The sequence below is a fragment of the Ornithodoros turicata genome, chromosome 10 (genome assembly GCF_037126465.1).
Source record: "Ornithodoros turicata isolate Travis chromosome 10, ASM3712646v1, whole genome shotgun sequence".
Lineage (NCBI taxonomy): Eukaryota > Metazoa > Arthropoda > Arachnida > Ixodida > Argasidae > Ornithodoros > Ornithodoros turicata.
In genome coordinates, this window is record NC_088210.1 from 11,623,152 (window position 1) to 11,644,560 (window position 21,409).

Sequence of the window (21,409 nt, forward strand, 5' to 3'; positions counted from 1 at the left end):
CCACGAAAAAATCCACACTGCACATCCAGCTCCGGGATTCGAACCCGGGTACCTCCCAAGTTCTCCCAGGTATGGGGGAACTTGCTTTTCAAGGACGGCGTGGTATCAAATGAAGTACCTTGTACTGTGTACCAATGTGTCATCGCACGAGAAAACAAAATAAACGGCGTCCATGTAAAGTATACCCCGACAAAACGAGCACAGGAGTCGATGTTGTACACTACAAATCAATATGGACGTCGAAAAGATGTACACGAGTCAATACGAACACCATCTCGTTACATGTCCCAATGCAGAGTCGCCCTGTTTTAGGGAATGTGGGCAGCGCGCCAAGCGGGCGTTTCACCTGTGAGAGGAGGAAATTGCGAGGAGGTTCCGCGGACAGCCGCTCCATAGGGATTTGGGAAAGTGACCTGGTCGCTCTCTTATTAAGTAGGTCGTGCTCCAGAAAGGAAACACCGAACTCGCACTTGTCACTGAACACGAACACTGAACTCGCATTTGTCAGCGTTAATGATGCTCCTCGACTGAAGCGCTGCCCACGCAGCACAATGTACTGATAGTCGAGTGCAAGAGGGGTGGACGGGTAGGTGACAGGTGCACGAAGGAGGCAAAGGGCCGACGATGTCGATGTGAACTTGACTGAAACGTGAGCTTGGTAGGGGGGAACGTTGACAGCGGGGAGACTCGCTCCAGCGCTCAGCGGAGAAGTCGCTGATGAAGCAAGTCCAAACCGCTTGCTCTCCGGCAAGCGGTTTGCAGCACCGCCAGGAGGAAAATATAGGGCTATTTTCTAGCTCTATATAGCAAATTGCTATTCGTCGGAACGTTCCTTAAGTATAAGGCTATGTCTGTAGGGCGTGTTTGTCGAAAACCGTTCTCTACAATCAGTTATGCATGAATCGTTATCCAGGAAAGTTATCAGTCAAAATAATAATAACGGCACCTTGATGTTACTTATTACAGCACTGCTTCCACTCATTGCAATGTCACATTGGAATTATTCCTTTATACCGTGTCCATTGTGCTATTGCCCATTATATCTTGTCTCAGGTCTTTTTTTTAAGCCGGTAAGCTCTTCAAAATCTAGCTATTATTAAAATACCACATTCAGCCAGTTGCCGGGCATTGAATAAATTCAGCACGGGTTCAGATGTGAAAACATGTCATAATGCACCTCACATTATACTGCGATATTTTTATTAAAAATAAAAAGAATATGAGACATTTGCGAGTCGTCGTGTAGGTTACAGCTCGCCGTGGTCTCGTCGTTGCCGTCGGACTCAAAGCAGGCTTGTGCGTAACGTGTTACTTGTAATCAGTTACTTCTTTGGGTACTTTTTGTGTAATCAGTTACTTTACTGTCAAAGTAATTTTTCGAGTAATCAGTTACCTTTTTTAGTAATCAGTTACTTAGTAATTGATTGAGTACTTTTCCGGCAGAGATTAGCCTATCTTTCAGATATTCTGCCCCAAGTCAATGGGGAAGTAAATGGGAGTCATGGGGAAGTTCCACACAATGTTCTTTCACAATCGGGTCAACGTGTTCCACTGCCACAAAATGCAGTAGACGTGCAGATCTCCTTGTCCTTGTGCGCATTTCTCTCTCTTTTTTTAATTCTTCTTTCTTGTTATTTCAGCTGTTCCGGCGTTGCACCTTCTGTGTTTTTTTTTTTTTTGTTTCTTTTTCTGAGGAACACAAAGACGGATATAATTTGCGTGAATGCAGAGTAACGACCGGAGTAAAGGCCTGTTCCGACATAGAGCATCCCGCTACTATAGCGCTACAAAATAGCATGCAGAAACAGCGCTAACAGTTATCGGATGGTTCACACTTGCATAGCTGTGCTAGCTCTCTAATTTAGCAAGGGTTCGGTGGTCGTTTCCGGCCTTCCCCATCATGGCATCTTCGGAGTTCGACAGCATGCGGACGAACCAGTCCAGTCAACTGACTCAACGAAAAATTACCAGGTATTTTGGATGACAGACTCGCCGGCTCCAATGCAGTCGCCGTTCCGTGAAATTCGGAAGTGAAACAACTCCACGACTTCCGCGACGTCATCACTGTGGGACCTCACCGTTGGCCAACACGAATGTAGTGCTAATATTAGCGCTGAAAAAGTTGACACGAGCTCAACTCCGACAAGTGCTAATTTTTAGCTGTTTGGAGCAATGCGAGGAGGAAAATATTGAGCTATTTTGTAGCGCTATACGTATAGTAAATCACTATATGTCGGAACGGGCCTTAACGCGTTACCTTTCTGCTCGTTACTTCATTACATTTTGAGTCGAACAGTTGGTAACGGTAATCAATTACTTGTTCCGTAGAAGTAACTGTAATGGTAATCAATTACTGTAATTTCGAGCAACGGGCAGAAGTCTGACTCAGAGCCGCGTTTGCCTCCGACAACATTTCATGTTGCGTGGGACTGGACAGGTTCGTCATGCTGACTTTCCCTCTCAAGGTCTTGGTTCATCGCGGACAACAAAGCAGCGAAATTGCGAACTTGAAGATCCAATATATTTCGGGGGATCCAGGACGGGTCCACCTTGCTGACGCATCTTATGAAGGGTCTTTTTGTCTCTAGTAGTCTGTCGTAAACAACCCTGGAAATGAGAAAAGGCTGTTTTAGAATGTGGGACAGCGTGAACCTGGCAAACATTTACTTTTTGCATTGACTTTGCCACTGGTCACAACATGACCTGGTTCAGGGTGCCTACGGAATTGCAGCCTTCAAATTCCCTGACTTTTCCATTGACTATTTCAAGTGAATTCCCTGACCAAAACAAACGGGAACTTGGTGCCTGCTCCTACATTTTGATACAGATCCCTCATAAAACAGGCAATTTACGAAGTACTAGTGAGGCTACTAAACTTTTTTGCCTCATCAGAGCTTGTCGTACTGGCGAGCTGCTGCTTGCGGTAAAATTGCTGCGGCATCGCCGCTCAACCACCGGTCGGCGCTCACAATTCGCTGCGCATCATCACGGCACTTGTCTGCGATTTTACCTGACTTGAGCTGCTTTTTGGCCAAATTCCCTGACAATCCCCTGACGTTTTCCCAGTCACATCAGAATTCCCAGACAATTCTCTGTTTTCCCGGTTTTCCAAGTTGGTATAGGCGCCCTGTGCTTGCATGATAGTAAATCCAGCTGGTCGTTTTCGTGAAGCGTAGCGGATTATAGTCAATGACAACGTAAGTCATACACTTGTCCGCACCCCCACGCAAGAATCGCTCCGTGCGCGAGAATGTAGTGCGGCGGCGCCAAGTGGGGACTGGGGGGGAGGGGGAGAGACGGCACTACATCGCGAAGCGGGGGCGTCGTGCAAAGGCTTGTATGATGCCCTACACCGAAATGCCCATCGCCACCATCTAGAATAGGGTGTTCGAATGACGCTGCTGTGTGGCGGAGCGGTTCTTTTCTCACCGTTAGCCCAGAGCCGTATACGAGGGGCGTTCAAGTCAAACCGGGACTTTTCATTTTTCGCAAAAGTAAAATGAACTTAGAGGCGAGAAATTAGTTTTATTTTTCAACGTAATCTCCAGCTGCTCCAATGCAGTTGTCCCAGCGTTTCACGAGGGCTTGGATGCCAGCAGCGTCCTTACCGACGCGTAGCAGCCATGATCGGACCGCATTCGTGACGTCGTCGTCGGAGCTGAAGTGGCGGCCCCCAAGGAACGCCTTCAGTGGCCCAAAGAGATGGAAATCGCTGAGGCCGAGGTCTAGACTGTAAGGGGGATGTGGCAGCAACTCCCAGCCAAGTTCCTGTAAGGTGCGTGTCGTGAGATGTGCGGTATGCTGGCGTGCATTGTCCTGTAGGAGGAGGACTCCTTTGGTGATGAGGCCCGGCTTTCCGTAACTGGAGGTGTTCATAAAAGATAGTGTTCAACGTTCCCATAGAAAGGTCCGTCTTTCGAGCCAGTTCGAGACATGTTATCCGTCGGTCCTTGAGGATCAGGCGCTCCACAAGTTGGATGTTCTCAGGAACTCTGACACTGGGCTCTGAGCCACCCCGGCCGGGATCGTCCTGCACTGATGTACGACCGTCTCGGAACCGTTTGCACCACTCAAACGCTTTGCTGCGGCTAAGTGTATCGTGGCCATACTGAGCCTGAAGTCTTCTGTGAATTTCAGATGACTTTACGCCTTCATTCACGAGAAACTTCATGACAATTCGCTGTTCGATGTGCGCGCTCACCTCGTCGTCGGCCACCTTGTCTAGCACGTGTCTTCTGTTGTGCACAAACTTTAGACTACTACGTGGTGAACGCGGGTGGCCCGTCGCATGTGACAACGATGAAAAAGAAGTAGCGGGAGCCATTTGTACACTCAGGAGACAGAAAGTCCCGGTTTGACTTGAACGCCCCTCGTATTAGGACATGCCCATACCTGAAGCTCCACCCACTTTTACAGCTTTCTGACCAACGGAGTCTTGAAATATGGGTGAAATACAGTAATTAAATATAAGATTGTACAGCACAGTGCCATTTTCGTTATGATTTCGTTGTGATCACCGCGACTGCCATGTTCACTTGGCCTGACACCGGCGACAAAACGTATTATTTTCGGTATGATATCGATTTCCGAGAAACATATATGAGGATGTACGTTTGCAGAGTAAGGTCAGAGTAGTATGTGAAAATTTTCGGTCACAAAATCCCTGCTTCACTGTTTGTTTTCGTCGCCATTTTGGGTGGCAGTAGGGTATCATGGCGACCCCTTGGTAAAAAAAACAAACCAATCAGCGGCGCGAAACTGTGATTGACAGGCCGAGCCTCTTTTTGTGACTCCTACCAACGGCCCGACTCCCTTTTAATCCCTGCTCTAGCCCACGATATGGTGCCAAAGGGAGGCGCAAAATACTTCCCTCAAGCAGCGCGTTACATACCTTTATATTTTGTTATAATATATCTGGAGAATGGATAACCGGATATGCAGATGACACTGGTAATAAAATGCTCTAGAAGGATTTTGCTTTACCGCTCCTAGAAGGTTTCTGCATAAGTCATTTGTATGCAGTGAAGCTTCGGTTGCAGATTTTTCTCTAAAAGGTGTCCACTGAAGGTCCCAAAAGGGGTTGTACCCATTTTAATGCCGACAGCGCCCTGCTTTAGAATTTGTTTTTTTTACGAAAGCTCATTTAAATTTTTATTTAAATAATGACCGCCTTCCATCCATTCACACGGTGCGCAGCTTGTATGTGGTATCAGACAGGTACTTGCAAAAATGAAAGTTCGTCGATTGGTGCACCCGTTTGCGGAAGCTGAAACAGCCGGTATTGGTGGGGTTGCTTTAGCCCACCTGGCTACGCCGATGGCAGGACATTCTTGTCGACGAGAAAGGTGCCCCAGTAGGACAAAGAAAGGAAACTCAGCAAAAGAATCCAAGAAAAGAAAATTTTCCCCAAAAGTTCTCGAGTTTACTTATACCTAGGGAGTGACTTTTTTGGGTTAAACCCAATTCCGCCCGGTTATTCCCCCAAACTGACCTCCGACCAATTCGGGTTAAACCCGATTTCTCCCCAAATTCCAGTCACTAATGAAATCCTCAAGTGACGTTTCCGCTGAAGACTAACAAAGGTCGCCACGTGTAACACATGTAAGGACGGGTCACTTACGTTCCCAACAACCCACCCATGTGTGTCAACACTGTCTATGCCTTCGGGGATTACCGCTGGCAGATCACGGTCCCGCAAAAAAAAAAAAAAAAAAGAGAGGTTAGGAAAGGACTTAATAGACAAGAGGAGAAACAAAAACACTTTATAACACCCGAAGGCACAATTATCACCCGATTTCTCCCGAATTTACAGATTTAAAAATAGCGCCCGATTGTTACCCTCCGAATCTGGGAAAGGTATTTAGCCCGAAAAAGTCACTCCCCACTTACAGCTGATGGCGCAGACAGGACAGCAAAAGACTGTCTCTCTTATCCCGACTGCCAAGTTAATTTCTGCAACCCAGACAGCATAACTAGCTACCATGGCCCCCAAGGTGATCTCAGTCCACACTGAGGCTATGCTCACACAGCCAGCTCTTTACCAACTTGGAGTTTGTCAGACCTGGCGACCACCACCCATCGCAACCAACTCAAGTTACCCCGAATCGGTCACCGACCGAAAAACTCCAGGAAGATGGTCTTGTTCTATAGCCAATCACAACGAGGAACACTGGCGTGTGATCCATACAGAGAGGAAGTCTATCCTCAGTGAAGATGAAATTTCAGAAACAGTTTGATTAAGAACAGATCCTGTACACATTTCTTTCATAGAAAACTACAGGCAGATATCTGTACAAACGTTCATTTATTAGCAAAATACGGTACGTATAGCGCTGTCATCTAATAAGCAGACACGAAATTGGTTTTTAATTGGAGTTGCTGGAGAAAGCCAGCCCGTGTGAACGCAGCACCCTGAGGCTGGGAGGTGACTGGAAGGTGGGGCCGTCCTAATGTTTTCCTGGGGAGTTTACCCATATGCAGTAAGGCTAACGGTCGACACAGTTCCCTGTGAAGACAGCCCACAACGAACTCGTACTCACCCCCCTTCAGCAATAAGCCACAGCTTCTGACACCATCGCACTTCGTCCAGAGATTTTTGAAAGCCGACTGTACATACAGCTCACAAGTGAAACTAGTTTCAGTATACTAGTTAGCGGTATTTGCCTCAAGAGACCTGACACTTACCATTCTGAGTCCTTGGGAACGACGCTTGAAGGATGGAGGAAAACCTTATGAAGGTCGACGACTGTCATTTGATCCGGAGAATGGTGAAGCCAGACCACTGGGTTCCTTACTGCAATGTTCTGGCAGAAGCCATAACACAGTGCCTGCAGAACCTTGTCTGTATCTTCGTGGCAGGACAAAATGTTCAAATTTCGTCTGCAGAAATGCCCACCAATAGGTTATCGTCGGCACAGCCATCAAGGAACAATTGAAGTGCTAAAAATCATTTCTCTAGTAAAGGAAGCACCTCTAACCGTGCTCCATGCACTGAGCCTGAAACAGACCTCTACCCGAGAAACCATAGATCGAGAAGTTACCCGTGAAAAAGAACTTGTTATAACCAGTTAAGTTACCATGTGAAAAATGTAACTAAGTTAATGACGAAGTTCTTCAGCCTGAAATGTAACTCACAATTACTCAGTTACTTAAGAAAAAGAACGAGCTACTTCCAAGTTACTTCAGACACAATATAGCATACACATAGGGGCAGCGCACGAGAGCAGTTGAGTTATAGACCTTGAGTAGCCTGCGTAGGAGTGCAACACGCTTAAATTGTTTTCGTTTATGTCCAACAATATATCTCTCGCTGTTTGTAAAAAAAAAAAAAATCTCATCTTCCTATTTGCTGCGGTTTCCGTCTGTCTACCACCGTCATCATGACGTTTCTCTGGTACAGGTCTATTCGAACGCTTTGCATCTTATTCCCTGTGGGTGCAGAATGGTTCAGCTTCATTTCAATGGCAGCGGTTCTTACTTCCCGGGTAGAACACTGTGGTTTAACAACAAGCTCGGACATGGTGGTGCGCTCAATAATAGCTGATTTGAGCCTTGTGAACGAGTCTCGTGCGGGAGGAGACTGGAGGACATCGGAAACTTCCATGGCGATGTCGGGCGGCAGCGCGGCGACGATGTGCCGATACATCGTCAGCTGGCAAGATATACCGGCCAGTTCGAACTGGGTCTCCGCTTGAATAAACCAGATGTTGGGGTTGCGAGGTCAAAAGGGCGAGAGACGGACACCAACATGACCCACTGAGTACGATGGTGGGCGCTGGGACTCCTGGGCCTGGTGGCAACCCTACTTGCAACATTGGCGCTCGGTAAGGGCACGTGTGGTCGCGTTAACCTAAGTTCTGATGACGCGGCAACAGTGAACCATACTGCCCAGTTTTGACGATTGTGCTTTATGGATGTGTCATTACCAAATTTTTGGCCAGTTCGACGTTTCGCTCCGCTCTTATGCGTGAACATTGCCTCAGCTCATGAAAAAGGAAAGAAATGTTGCTGCTTTTGTTCTACTACTCGTACTGAAATAAATAATTTAAAATAATTGTACTGTGTGTGTGTCCTTCTCTTTCTTTTTGTAAGTAGTTACGGGAGAAAATAGTTGTACTGTGTGTGTGTGTGTTTGGTTTCTGTAAGTACATGTAGTTACGGCAGTATGTAAAAAGGGTAAGAAATGTTGCTGCTTGTTCTACTCCTCGCACAGAAATAAATCATTCGAAATAACTGTGCAGTGTATTTCTTTTTCTTTTTGTAAGTAGTTCCGCTAGAAAATAATTGTACTGTGTGTGTTTCGTTCTTTTTTTTTTCTTTTTGAAAGTAGTTACGGAAGGGCCCGTTTGGTCGAACGCCGTTTTATCGAAGCTTATGAAATGTTGCCGTTGACATTGCCTTTGGACTTTGCTAATGCCCTCCTAGGGAGTGCCCTTCAGCATATGCTATATTGTAATTGAGTTCATCTTGGAAGAAGTGTCATATATATTTTTTAAAAATATGTTCGCAGTTATCTGGGGCACACTGTATATACTTGCTCACTGGGCATGTTGAATGAGGACGCCAGCACGTATCACATGCCCTTTGTTTAACTTGAAAGAGATCTCTGTATAACGTGTCTCAATATATGGCTACAAAAAGCCTTTTTTTTTTCATTTCGTTGACAGTTATATTTTATACCTCATGCGTAGGTAAGTCAGTCCGTAAGCAACCGATAAGCTATACCTTTCTAACACTGAATGCAGCTGCTTCCTCACAGACAATGCTTCCCGCAAACGACGATACTGGATGAAGTTCTCGTAGCACCAGTGTTTGCACATTTGCATTTCTATCCACTTGTGGTACACTTTGAGCAGAGTCAGGTGGTCGCTGCCAGGAACTTGAAACTGTTTGTGCTTCTCGCGTGCTTGGATGCGTTTCCCCTGGAAATAGTAGCAAAGATGTACTAGGCTGCTTTAAAGGGACTATGAAACGATTTTTTTCTTGGTTTCGTTCGAAAGAAGACATTTTTCTGAGTCTAGAACCGAAATTTTACTTTTGTCGCGCGAGCGGATTACTCGGGAGCGAATTTAAACGAAGCGGCGAAGGGAGGACAGCTGGCGCCGCGCCGTGACGAGCTGCCGAGCGGAGACACAACGGGTAACTTGACGCGACCACGGCCGGCTCAGCAACACGTCATCGTGACGTGTTGCCGAGCCGAGGAATCCCGCCAGGAGCATGCGCCGTAGGATCGCGCGTATGCGTTCATCGGGAGTGGAAATCTCCACGACAGCAGCTTTCGCGCGATCGGCAGATTTCGGCAGTGGCGGCAGCCACAGCGCGAGCTCGCGGCATTACTTGCCATTGTGCAACACCGGTGACGTAACGGGGAACCGAAGAGCGGTCCGTACAGTTACACCATCGGCAGGGAAATATGCGCGGGAGAGGAGGAACGCGGAAGAGACATTTCCAGCGCGCGCTCCTCGCAGAGTGGAGCGATTTCGTCCGGAAAAATTTGTGGCATATTAGTTTCTCTGCGGGAAGAACAGTTTCCGTCGAAAAAAAGTATGGGGGTTCGGGAAATTTCATAGTCCCTTTAAAGTAGCACAGAAGTCATTTTTAACACCCAGTTTTCTTCCTATAAAACTGTGAAGTTTGCCAGTAAGATGCACCATGCGAAGTAATTTACACCACAGAGTCATAATTATTGCAGAAATTGAATTTAAAATATGCCGCAAAAAGCGACCGTGCGCAACAGTGGTGAAGAGCAGTACCAGCCTGTGATCTGCCTGGAACCTCGCGCTGACGCTGTAAGGAGAACGCTCGCTGATTGGCCTAGAGAAATGTTGTCTGCTACTCCGCTGTGGTCTGCTACTCGGCTGTTCGGGGTTCTGATAAAGCCTTTCTCCTTGCTCGGTAATGCTTCGGCCGCTCCTTCCATCCCCAATTCTCCGGGAAAACTGGCAAAACAGGTTTACAGCGGCAAAGGGACAATGCGCTGACCCCCACTGACCAGCGAACCAGAACGAGTCTCCTTATGCCGTCATCGGTGACGTGCCATCATACCTCCTCATCCTCGTTATAGCTGGAGTGGCGAGTTAAGGGTGAAGGCGCGGAGCTGTGTTTATGTGAGTTTTTTTCTGGGAAACAAATTGCACACATCAATACCTTTCGCGCTATCGGTATAATGACACACACACTTTCATCAGATGTCTTAATCTGAAAATTTTTTTGATGGCCCTCTGTACTCCTTTAATGTGGTATATCTGAGTGTTATGTTCTGATCTCTTTCGTTCCAGAGAAAGCGATAACCCAGATAGTATAATATGAGCTGGAATCCCACAGAGGTTGTAGGATGAGACAGCATACGAGACAGAGATTCATGATGAAAGAAGAAAGTCACTGAAAAGGTTAGCCAGCTGTAGGACTCGAACCCGCATCTTTTGGATTACCGGTCCAGGGATCTTACCAACTGAGCTAATCTAACATACCTCCCTAGCGAACCCAAAGGGTGCATCATATGAAGGGACAAAGCCAACCTCTCTCACACTCAACCCCCCTTTCACTGTTACATGTTTTCTCACCCATACACACATTGATACGACATGATCAACGCGGGCGGCATCTGTTGAACAATGATGGCGATTGATGTTCTGAGGCTGAAACACTGAGGAAGGACAAATGCATACAAAGCCTCAGGTGCCTAAGAAATTAATGATGACAGAAGGAAGTCACTGAAAATGCTAGCCAGCTTGTAGGACTCGAACCCACATCTTCTGGATTACCAGTCCAAGGCTCTTACTAACTAAGATAAGCTAGCTTAGCTAAAAATCGCAGTGTAATTTCAAAACACGTTCTGGTACTGATGGTGCTCAGTGTGATGTGGCCATTTAAAGCTCCGGTTTCAAACTCGAGTGAACGTCTCGCAATGTTTCTGATTTCCGTACTCTGCAAGACTACTTCTAATTATATTTAGCTAGAAAAAAAACAAAAAAACTTTAACCAATGGTCCATTTAGGACCATTTTGTTTCTCAAGTGGGTCCACTTGGCATACCAGTTCAAAGTTCTACCTGAGTAGTTACTGCACAAGACTAAAAAAGATCTGTTCCTACACTGATACATGGTCCCCACTGAATTTTGGAACAAAAATTCGAGGATCCTTCGACGACCTTCTAAGGCTCAGCAGTAATTTTATGTTTAATTTCTCAACTGACTGAACTGGTATAATGAAGGGCGCAGTCAATTTCTCGGGGGGGGGGGATTTTCTATTTATCCGAGAAAATTCTGTTGTTTTTTTAATTGGGTTAGCATTAATGCAACCTCAAAGTAAATGACTGCGAATGTGCTCCGCAGACCCTCGCCTACGGCATGGCTACATCCCTATCACTCAGCAAATGGGATGACATTCTCAGTGAACGATATTCGCACTGAGTGTCATTTGTTCGTACTGCATCGATCAACACGATGAAAAAGAATGGCATTCACAAATAATGCTGCTGTCGGTGACGGAGAGAGACACCAGGGCAAAACATATGAAGCCATATAGAGGAATTTTTTTCTCGAAACTAGCAAAATGTCAGATTATTTCACAGAATTGTTGCATCTTGGACGATGCTCGGTTGGCCGACTATCGCAAGCCAGACCAGACAAGAAAGGGGCCCATTTTGGACCACACTTGGCAACATCCCCCACAAAAGCGAATATTCCCTGGATGTACGAATAATGCCCCAACGAATGCGTACGTCCGATGGATATCCTCAGAATATCCCCTGGACGTACGAATCCGCTGGGACGTAATTCGTTCATCCAGAGGATATTCGGTGTTGCTGTGGATGGCGAGGGAACGAAGCTGGTGCAAGAGGAAAGAGCGAATGAGCTTCACAAGCATGTTCGGTGGGCGAGTGCCATTTGCATGTAATGCCATTTGGTTTCACTGCGTGACATATGGAACAAATGCTATTCAATGCCGTTCAATTCAACTATAACACTTAGAGACAGGTCTTGCCTTTGGACAAGAAAATATGTGTTGGGCAGACAGCATGGCACATATTGTAAGGATCTCCTCGCTGCAGCCAAGTTCCAGGGACTTAATGAGCATCCTTGCATGTGGTGGATCCACTGGGTACAGTGACATCTAGCATGGAACACAAAATTAGCAACAGCGTAACAAAAAAAAGGAACCTGTGCACATTCGAATGTCTGAAGTCGAATCAAATATCAAATCGATTTTTTTTTTGGGGGGGGGAATGCCACATACTGAATTCAATATCAGCACAACTTTTACAATATGTGCCTTTTTTGTTAAAAGTTTGCAATGCGTAGGACATGGATTTAGTATAATTTTGTGACATTAACTGTCACAAGAGAGGCTTGCAATTCTTCAGTGGGAAGCCCCCACTCTTTAATTTTTAATTTTAATTTTTTAATTAATTAATTTTACTTTTCAGCTGAGCATACACTTACTGAGGCAACCATCTTGCTTTCAAAATTTCATGCCATGCAGTGACATGCTACACAGATGAGGTCTCTAACTGTTTCTAAACATCGACGGGGTCACTTGTGAAACAAGCAGATGCCCTGAATCAGCTTTGCCATTAATGTCCTTCAGCTTCTTTGCTGGCATGGGAACGTCTCGTATTCTTGTATGGGTACGTCTCGTACGTCTCGTATCATGTCGTTCGTATTCAGAGGACGCTTTAATATTCAGAAAACCGAATAATGGACCTTCGATTCAGATTCGAAAACCTGGGATATTCGCACACCCCTTAAACTCTGGGTAAGAAGAACAGTGTTACCTCCTTTCCCAGCTCAGTCAGGATCTCCCCGTCGCTGACTGCTTGAAGGAGCTGAAGGCTTCTGATCCCTCTCCGCAGGGACTACATGCAGTGAAACACAAAGATAAAAAGGGACAGCGGAAACTCTAACAGATGGTGAAAACACTTTAGTAACGGTCCCATAGCCACGCGTGCAACTGAAAGGTGCAAGAAACTCGAAAAGAAAAATCCAGAAAACTATACAACAAGAAAAGAGAGAGAGGGAGAGAGAGCTGCTCTCGATAAAATGGTCGCACGCATCAGCATGCGCAAGCTCTCGTATATCTCTTCTGAGGTCTAATTCTGAGGTCTAAGCACAGTAAAGTGTATTATCCCATAGTAGCATCTTGTCCAAAATGAAGAACATAAAACGTGTCTTGGAATCTTAAGAAAACACCTGTGCCAACCAGAATCACGTGGTCAACGACATTTCGTTCTTACTTACGTTCTTGGTCCAGGGTGTCGAACTGAAACATTTTTCGTTCCAGTTTTCGTTCCGGTACTATCGTAAACGGTCCGGTACCAGTTCTGCTCCGGAGCAAAAACATAACGGTTCATACCAGTTTTAACCGGTCCCGCTTTTGGTGGGCGTATTCGTTCCAAGAAAAAGAATCAATGTTGCAAAATGCAAACCCGTTTATTCCGCATACACGGTACTTAACGTTAACAGGCAGCTGGTGAAATTGGTAGCTTCCGGTTCCTGTAGGTGACTGACTGTTCAAATAGGCTTTCTCCTTTCTTGAAGCGCATGATACAGACGGACACGTTTGTCGTGATGTCATATGTAAAGTACTTTCTTGCTGGATTGGTGCGATCGCATCCCATCCGAGTGTCTGTTGCTGCTCCCAAGCCAACAAGCACCACCGCACGGGTACCATGCAAACCGAAGGACACCTTCACTCACAAACACACTCGACGGCTCCGTTTTATTTTCTTCGTGTCCTGTCCACAAAAGAGGCGCCATTTTGCACGCGCTTGCCCTCGCGGATACGTAAATGCATTCAACTTCGTTCCTCTCAAACAAGGGATGCGTCGCCCGGCATTACCGATAGAGGAGCCGTGACGCAGCCCCCTAGGGTCGCTGTTTAGTTAAGGAGAGTTTGGCTGGATGAAATTAAAATGAACACCACGGTACGTTGGTAGAGAGTCACAATCGGTCACATGTACCTCTAGGTCTATATGCACGAACGATAAAACATTACAAAGGGAGCCTAAGTGTCATAGTATACCGACGTACATTCCACAATAACAGTAACCCTCGTAAAGTATCCATGACACGACTTCAGAACACACGACGTCAGTTTCATTCACCTATATTTGTAGTCCAAACCGGCAAAGTTTTTTCTTGGACTGAAAACCGTGAAGTAAATATCCCTGTTTCACTCCTGAGTGAAAAAAATGTATACAGTTTCAATTCCATTCCGGTTAGCACCAAAAAAGCGTTTTTTTCTTTTTTTTTTTTGTTGTTTTTGGTTCTCGTTTTCGGTTGGCTCCGACACCTGCGTTTGGCACTTCCTGATGTGAATGTCATCACTCAAGTTTTATTTATTACGAACTGAACTGAAAATTTGCTAGGTGAAGGTAGCTTTCTTACCCTACCAATGTGAACCGTGTGCCAAATTTACTCCAGTTCGTGATAACTTACAGGGACAATAAGGAGCTATCCCGCTTAAAAAAAAAAAAAAAATAGCCAAACATCGTGCTGCTGCATTTCGGGGTATGCAGTTCTCAACGACCTTTTGCACGCCCTCGTGGTCGCCTCGACCAAAGAAGGTCGCAAAACTCAGACCACACAGGGATAGCAGGAAAAGAGAGGACAGGCACACCTCATCGCATGCAGCTTCCGCTGGGATCATGCCTTCCTTCTTACGGTTTGCAAGAACTGTCACTTTTCCTTCTATCACTTCATGGGCTGGGTTTAGCAACCTTCTTTCGTCAAGCTGACGAGAACATGGAAAAAGTCGTTGAGCGCTAGGACCCCGAGCGCTCTGAAACTCGTGACGTTTGGCCATTTTTTCCGATGGGATAGCTCCTTAGTGTCAATGTTAACGAACCTTTACCTGGGGAACGTCATCATGACGTTGGGAGACAGACTGAAACCGAAACAATTCGGAAGGGGAGAGTTCCACAAATGGGCACTTGTTCCCTGCCTCCTATTCAAATAAACGTAGGACCGAAGGTCGCCTCCAGTTCAGTCGAACACTATGGCGTCATTTGTCTACAAACAAGGAGAGGTCTATTATCGCGAACTTGAGTTCATTCAGCACACACTTAACACTGGTGGGGTAAAAAAGGCGACCTTTACCTGGCACATTTCCGAGTTTGGGTCGTAAAAACTGACATTATAAAACTAATGTTCGATGACATTCACATTAGGAGGTGGCAAAAACCTAATAAGAACAAACAGTTGACCACATGATTCTAGCTGGCATAGATTTTTAATTATAAGTCCATGACATGTTTTCTGGGACACCCTGTATAGAGTGAAGATGTAACAACACTGGACTCCATTCACGTAGCAGAACAGTGAAAAGCCTGCTGTGAGAATTTTCTCAGCATCATCCACACAACCTAACATCACCAATACAAAAGAAAGAAAGAAAAACAGGAAAAGAACAGATACAAATTACAAATACGTCTTGGGAGGGACCCAAAAGAAACTGGAACTCTTTACTGTGAGCTAATAATCCAAGCGGTTCCTTAGTTCAATGCTGCTGGTGTATGCAGTGGAATTAAACTTACACATCTCTCCCTTGATCATCCATCTACCATCCAGCTACCATCTGACATAGGTGGGCGTTTTCCTGCGGCCTCACTCATTCTCACCTCACGAAGCACTGACTTTATTGGCCTCACTCACCCTCACCAAATTTTCCTCACCAGCAACTAAACCTCAGTCCCCGTCACCCTCATATTCCATTTTATATCTTGCCCTCACAAACCTCACCTCCGGGTATCGGGATCCCGAGAGGCCTCACCATCCTCATCTTCACATGCCTTCACCTCATGAGGCTATTCACACTTATGGCCTCACGTATCTTCACCTCACGAGGGTCCTCATCCTCACGTGTCCTCACCTCATGAGGGCCCTCATGTCCTCACTGAGCCTCACGTACTTTTGCCTAATGAGGACCCACGTGGCCTGACGAGTCCTCATCCTCAAGTACCCTCATCTCATGAGGGCCCTCATGGCCTCACGACCCCTCGGCCTCACGACCCCTCGTCCTCACGAGCCCTCACCTTGTGAATACCCTCCTGGCCTGATGTGTCTTCGAGTCACTAGGAGGCACATGAGCCTCAAAAGAACTTTCCGTCATGTTCACATGACACGTCGGCGTTGAACTACTGTGTCGGTAGTTGGTACTAGTGATACTGCGCGGCATTAAACTGTTTATAGGGTTTCGTGCTGCGCTTGGATAAATTTGGTAACGGTTGCTACTGTCACAGCGAGGTTTAACGTTAGTGTTTGGCATCAGCAAAGAGGAGTCCGAACCCGTCACCTCATCCGTGAGGTCCCTCATGAAAGGCCTCATGAACTCATTCGTGAGGTCCCTCACGAAATGCTTTATGACCTCATCCGTGAGGCCCCTCACGAAAGGCCTCATGGCATCATCCGTGAGGTCCCTCACAAAGGGCCTCACGGCCTCATCCACGAGGCTCCTCACAGAATACGTTGTACCCTCACGTATTGATGGCCTCACGACGACTGGCCTCATGAGGACCCTCACGGTAAGCCTCATGAGGGATAATGCCTCACGACTGTCCTCGTGACGAACATTCCAGCGTGGTCTGCCCTCACTCATCCTCACCTCATCGTCGTGAGGTGAGGCGTCTTCATGAGGGTCCTCATGAGTGAGGATGCCCAGCTATGCCATCTGAGCAGGTTTTTTTTTGTGCTTTTTTTGTGCTTGTGTTTTCCCTCAGGGAGTCCCTCACATGCATGGCAGAGTTGCCAGCTGATATGGGAGTCAGACCATACAAAAGAATCCAGCAAAACCCTAAGACGAAAATCCCCAGAAAATCCCTCTCTACTGTACAGACCGGCGGAGGTGGAGCATCCATGAACTCGAACTTCGTGATCTCATGCACACCGAGAGCCTTGAGCTGAAGGATGGTGGAGCTGAGCTCGTTTCGGAGTATCTCTGGGAGCTGTACAGGCGACATCTTGTTGTACGCATCCTCTGAGTACACCCTGTATGTGATGCCTGGTCCTGTCCTCCCAGCTCTGCCTGCTCGCTGCGTTGCTTGAACCTAGTAGACAATGCCAAATACATGGACAAGTACATGGTGAACATAATAGTTACTGTAAACGTATTTTTGCTCTGACATATTAATTTTTGCGGAGCGCACTCAGTCATTTGCGAACTTATGCGCGATTATTTAATTTGCGATTCCAGGGTTGTTTCCTTTCGCAGGTATAAATGTCAAGTTGTGTTTGCGAGTACAAATTTTCTGCATTTTTTTTAGCGAACTTTTGTGCAAATACTGCCTGCTGTACTGAAGGTCCACTCAGCTTCTATGCTAGAAGGAACAACAGTCAGCAAATACCACTACGCACGTGTAAGTAGCAGCCCTCTGCCACCTCCAGTCATAAAAAGTGCCGTTTTCTTAGAAGCAATCAGTCTGTGCCTGATGGCCCACAAGTATTTGATTTTCCTGTCATATCTGCTCTTACGATATCCCAGTATTTTCCGGAAGGAATCCTCATTGATCGGAACATCAAAAGTTGGCCGGGATTTCGGGGTGCAGGACATCCCGATTGACAACCCTAGTCGGGACTGCCCTCACCTCCCTCGTATGCCGGGTATCAGGGGTATCCATTATGCACTCGTGCAATCAAAGTAGGCAGGGCAAAAACAGGATATAAGAGTCAACATGCTTTGCCCGCAGGAGTGACGCTGAGAACTACTGCTACGAAGGGTTCTGTAGAAGGCATAAATAAACCTTGCTTGATGTTTCACTATGTTGTTTCTGTGCTGCTTGTTTCTCTGCACGTGGAACGAACGGGCTGACGCCCAGGGTTGTGGGAACTTAGTTTTCCACAAACTAAACAGAAAAAAATGTAGCGGTTTGCATAAAAGACGTGCCATGGCATATGCCAGCGACGTTCCACTTGCACAGTGCAAGTTAAATGTCCACTGATGTTTTGAAACAAAACAAAATAAATAATAAAAATTCGAACGTTTTTCGAGGGCAGTGTTTCTCAGCCGGGGTTCCACCACGAGCCTTGTCCTGGGGTTCCGCAAACAGGGTACTGTTCAGTGGTTGCGAGTGTAATTTCACTGCCTTCCAAAGCACGTTCCCCCAACAACACCGAATATCCTATAGATGTACGAATAATGCCATAACTGATTCAAACGTCCATGGATATCTGGGGATTTCCACTGGGCGTATGAATCCGTTATGGCATTATTTTTACAACCAGAGGATATTCAGTGTTGTTGGCGTCATGGGCAGCCTCAGATCGTGCTCGACATTTGATCGTTGGCATTGGGACTGAGATCGCAGGACCAAGTTGCTGCAGCTGACAGTCATTGTACAGGGTAGAGCCAGCAGCTGTCGAAGCCAGACCTCGGCAGTTTTGACTTTCGCTCACTCAAGTTCACTCATCACCCACTCAGTTCTCGGCTCGCTCACTCACGCTCACTCACTGCCTGCTCAGCTCTCGGTTCGTTCATTCACGCTCACTCACCGTTCCCTCAGCTCTCGGCTAGCTCAGTCTAGTTCACTCACCACCCGCCGTGTTCTCAGCTAGCTCACTCACACTCACTGACCGTCCACTTAGCTCTTGGCTCGCTCACTCAAGTTCATGCACCACCCGCCTAGTTCCCAGCTCGCTCACTCACACTCACTAAACGTCCGCTTAGCTCTTGGCTCGCTCACTCAAGTTCATTCACCACCCGCTTAGTTTTCAGCTCGCTCGCTCACTCACCGTCCGCTTAGCTCTTGGCTCGCTCACTCAAGTTCACTCACCATCCGCTTAGCTCGTCTTGCTCACTCAAGTTCATTCACCACCTGCCTAGTTCTCAGCTCGCTCACTCACACTCACTGACCGTCCGCTTAGCTCTTGGCTCGCTCACTCAAGTTCATTCACCACCCGCCTAGTTCTCAGCTCGCTCACTCACACTCACCCACCGTCCGCTTAGCTCTTGGCTCGCTCACTCAAGTTCATTCACCACCCGCCTAGTTTTCAGCTCGCTCGCTCACTCACCGTCCGCTTAGTTCTTGGCTCGCTCACTCAAGTTCATTCATCACCCGCCTAGTTCTCAGCTCGCTCACTCACACTCACTCACCGTCCGCTTAGCTCTTGGCTCGCTCACTCAAGTTCATTCACCACCCGCCTAGTTCTCAGCTTGCTCACTCACCGTCCGCTTAGCTCTTGGCTCGCTCACTCAAGTTCATTCACCACCCGCCTAGTTCTCAGCTCGCTCACTCACACTCACTCACCACCCGCCTAGTTCTCAGCTCGCTCACTCACACTCACTCACCGTCCGCTTAGCTCTTGGCTCGCTCACTCAAGTTCATTCACCACCCGCCTAGTTCTCAGCTCGCTCACTCACACTCACTGACTGTCCGCTTAGCTCTTGGCTCGCTCACTCAAGTTCATTCACCACCCGCCTAGTTTTCAGCTCGCTCACTAACGCTCACTGACTGTCCGCTCAGCTCTCGGCTCTCTCATTCACGCTCACTCACTGCCCGCTAAGCGTCATGCGGTCTTACGTCTGTTCCTTATCTTCCATCACCCCATATGTAAACCGAGCGGATGAACACAAAATTGACAGCCAGATAGCTGATCCAAAGAGCGCATTGGTGCACTGCTCCGCGCAAGAAATATGTAAAATAAAATAAAATAAAATTATATAATGTAGAATCTTACACATCAGTAGCCTCTTTCCCGATATTTTCTCGGGGTCATGGTCTTCACTAGGCGTAACTTAAGCGACGTAACATGTAATTTTTGCTTAAATAATGCTGGGAAAGCAAAAGTTGATGCTGATTTTGAAGATAGATGCAAGAGGACATATACTCACAGAATGAAATTAAAGTGGCTTACGAAAATTCTCATGAAATCCCCACTTTGGCCGTTCCAAGCAACACCTCTATGATATTTTTGTGTTATAGTGGCTCCCGTACTGTAAAACTGTAACCGATGATATGCGCCCAACTTTGATTGACAGGAAAGCCTCTCTTTCAGGCTCTTCCTAATGGCCAGACCCCATTTTATAGGGGCAATAAACAGCTATACGAGGCACGTTTTTTTAAAGATGTAATGTGACATGATGCCGACGGTGAACATTTTCAAAAATCATTGCTGCAAGAAAGTAAATCATGTCTCCCAACCGACTGAATATTCACTGCACCCTTCCGCCCTCATGACCGCACTACAATGTCCTGGTGTAACAATATGGCATCGCAATAATGGCGGCAATCTGTCCCAACAGTCGGTTCTGCTAGCCAATCAGTTCTGCTAGCAAGCACTTCTGCTGTTCTGAGTCTTCCTGACAAGCCCCTCTCCATCCAGAGGGCGCCAATAAAAGTGGACACGGAATCCATTACGCTGGCACGCCGTCAGGGAATATCCTATTCAATCTAATCCAATGCAGTTTCCCGAAAATGTCAGCACCCAGTGCATACAAGTGATACATAGCCTGGATAGCCTGAGATTAACAGCGAACTGTATTTTGGCTCGTGACTGGCCAGAGAGCTCAAAAAGTGGGTGGAGCATCAGGTACAGGCAGGTCCCACTAATGGTCAGACTCCCCGCTGCATACACAGCATTGGCTGGGCCCAGAGGCGTACGTAGAGAGAGCTTGGACATCTTTTGATCTTTTGCCGCTTCACAGGCGGAGCCTGTTTTGACGTAATGGTTGGTGTTGCACCGCCCAAAACGCCTGAATCCAAGCGAAATCCGCTTATCAGCCAACAGGTAGGCGCCATCTTGATGCACTTCACTGGCTGCCTGACATGTACTTTCGCTGCGCTCAATTTGATCTACCACTGTTACCAGCCTATGACCCACAGGGGCCTGTGAAACGGTGACTTTGTTACCAAACTGAAAGGACGAAGGAGTCTCGAAGAATGCGGTACTCACGTGCTTTCCCCCTTGCACCGTGAACCAATGCTTTACATCAACATGGCGTCTTCGACTGGTTGACAATTGGACAACAATAGAGCGCAGTGAAGGAGGTCGTTCAGCTGTGACGTCGCATGATGCGTTTCAAGTTAGGCTCCTCCTAATGGCCAAACTCTCTCTGTAAGTGGTTCCGGCTGGGCACTAACTTTGGAGCCCTCTAGTGGCGGAATGCTTCAAAATTTGGGAATAGTACTTTGTATTCAGGACATCCCTAACCATCATGAAGCTCCCAGATTTTTTTTCACACAAATCCACAATGGTCGAGCAGCACTGATATTTCAGTTTATTTTATTTATTTATTTACCCTCGAGGCCGTGAGGCAACACAGAGGGGAGTGGGTTACACGAGTTGGGAGTGGATCGCACCAGTTTTAACATGAATGGGTGTACTAAGTTGTTGCCAATAGACTAGTTCAGAAAATCCCAGTGCTCTTCGCGCACACATTGCATCCTGGGCACTCACTGAGCGGGGGAACGAAGAATA

The 21,409-nt window shown here is 46.9% G+C and overlaps 1 protein-coding gene across 2 annotated transcripts in view; it reads right to left on the reverse strand.

The window, feature by feature from the left end:
- Positions 1–1,183: 1,183 nt before the first annotated feature.
- LOC135370334 (ATP-dependent RNA helicase DHX8-like) overlaps positions 1,184–21,409 on the reverse strand; it is a 164,378-nt gene continuing 144,152 nt past the window's right edge. For both annotated transcript variants that reach the window (XM_064604055.1, XM_064604054.1), the window contains exons 10-15: positions 16,834–17,043; positions 12,775–12,855; positions 11,985–12,113; positions 8,725–8,921; positions 6,685–6,879; positions 1,184–2,607 (exon numbers count right to left, since the gene is read on the reverse strand). In XM_064604055.1, the coding sequence (XP_064460125.1) occupies positions 2,415–2,607; positions 6,685–6,879; positions 8,725–8,921; positions 11,985–12,113; positions 12,775–12,855; positions 16,834–17,043 (1,005 nt within the window). In that variant the 3' untranslated portion in view covers positions 1,184–2,414. The remainder of the gene's footprint in view (positions 2,608–6,684; positions 6,880–8,724; positions 8,922–11,984; positions 12,114–12,774; positions 12,856–16,833; positions 17,044–21,409) is intronic.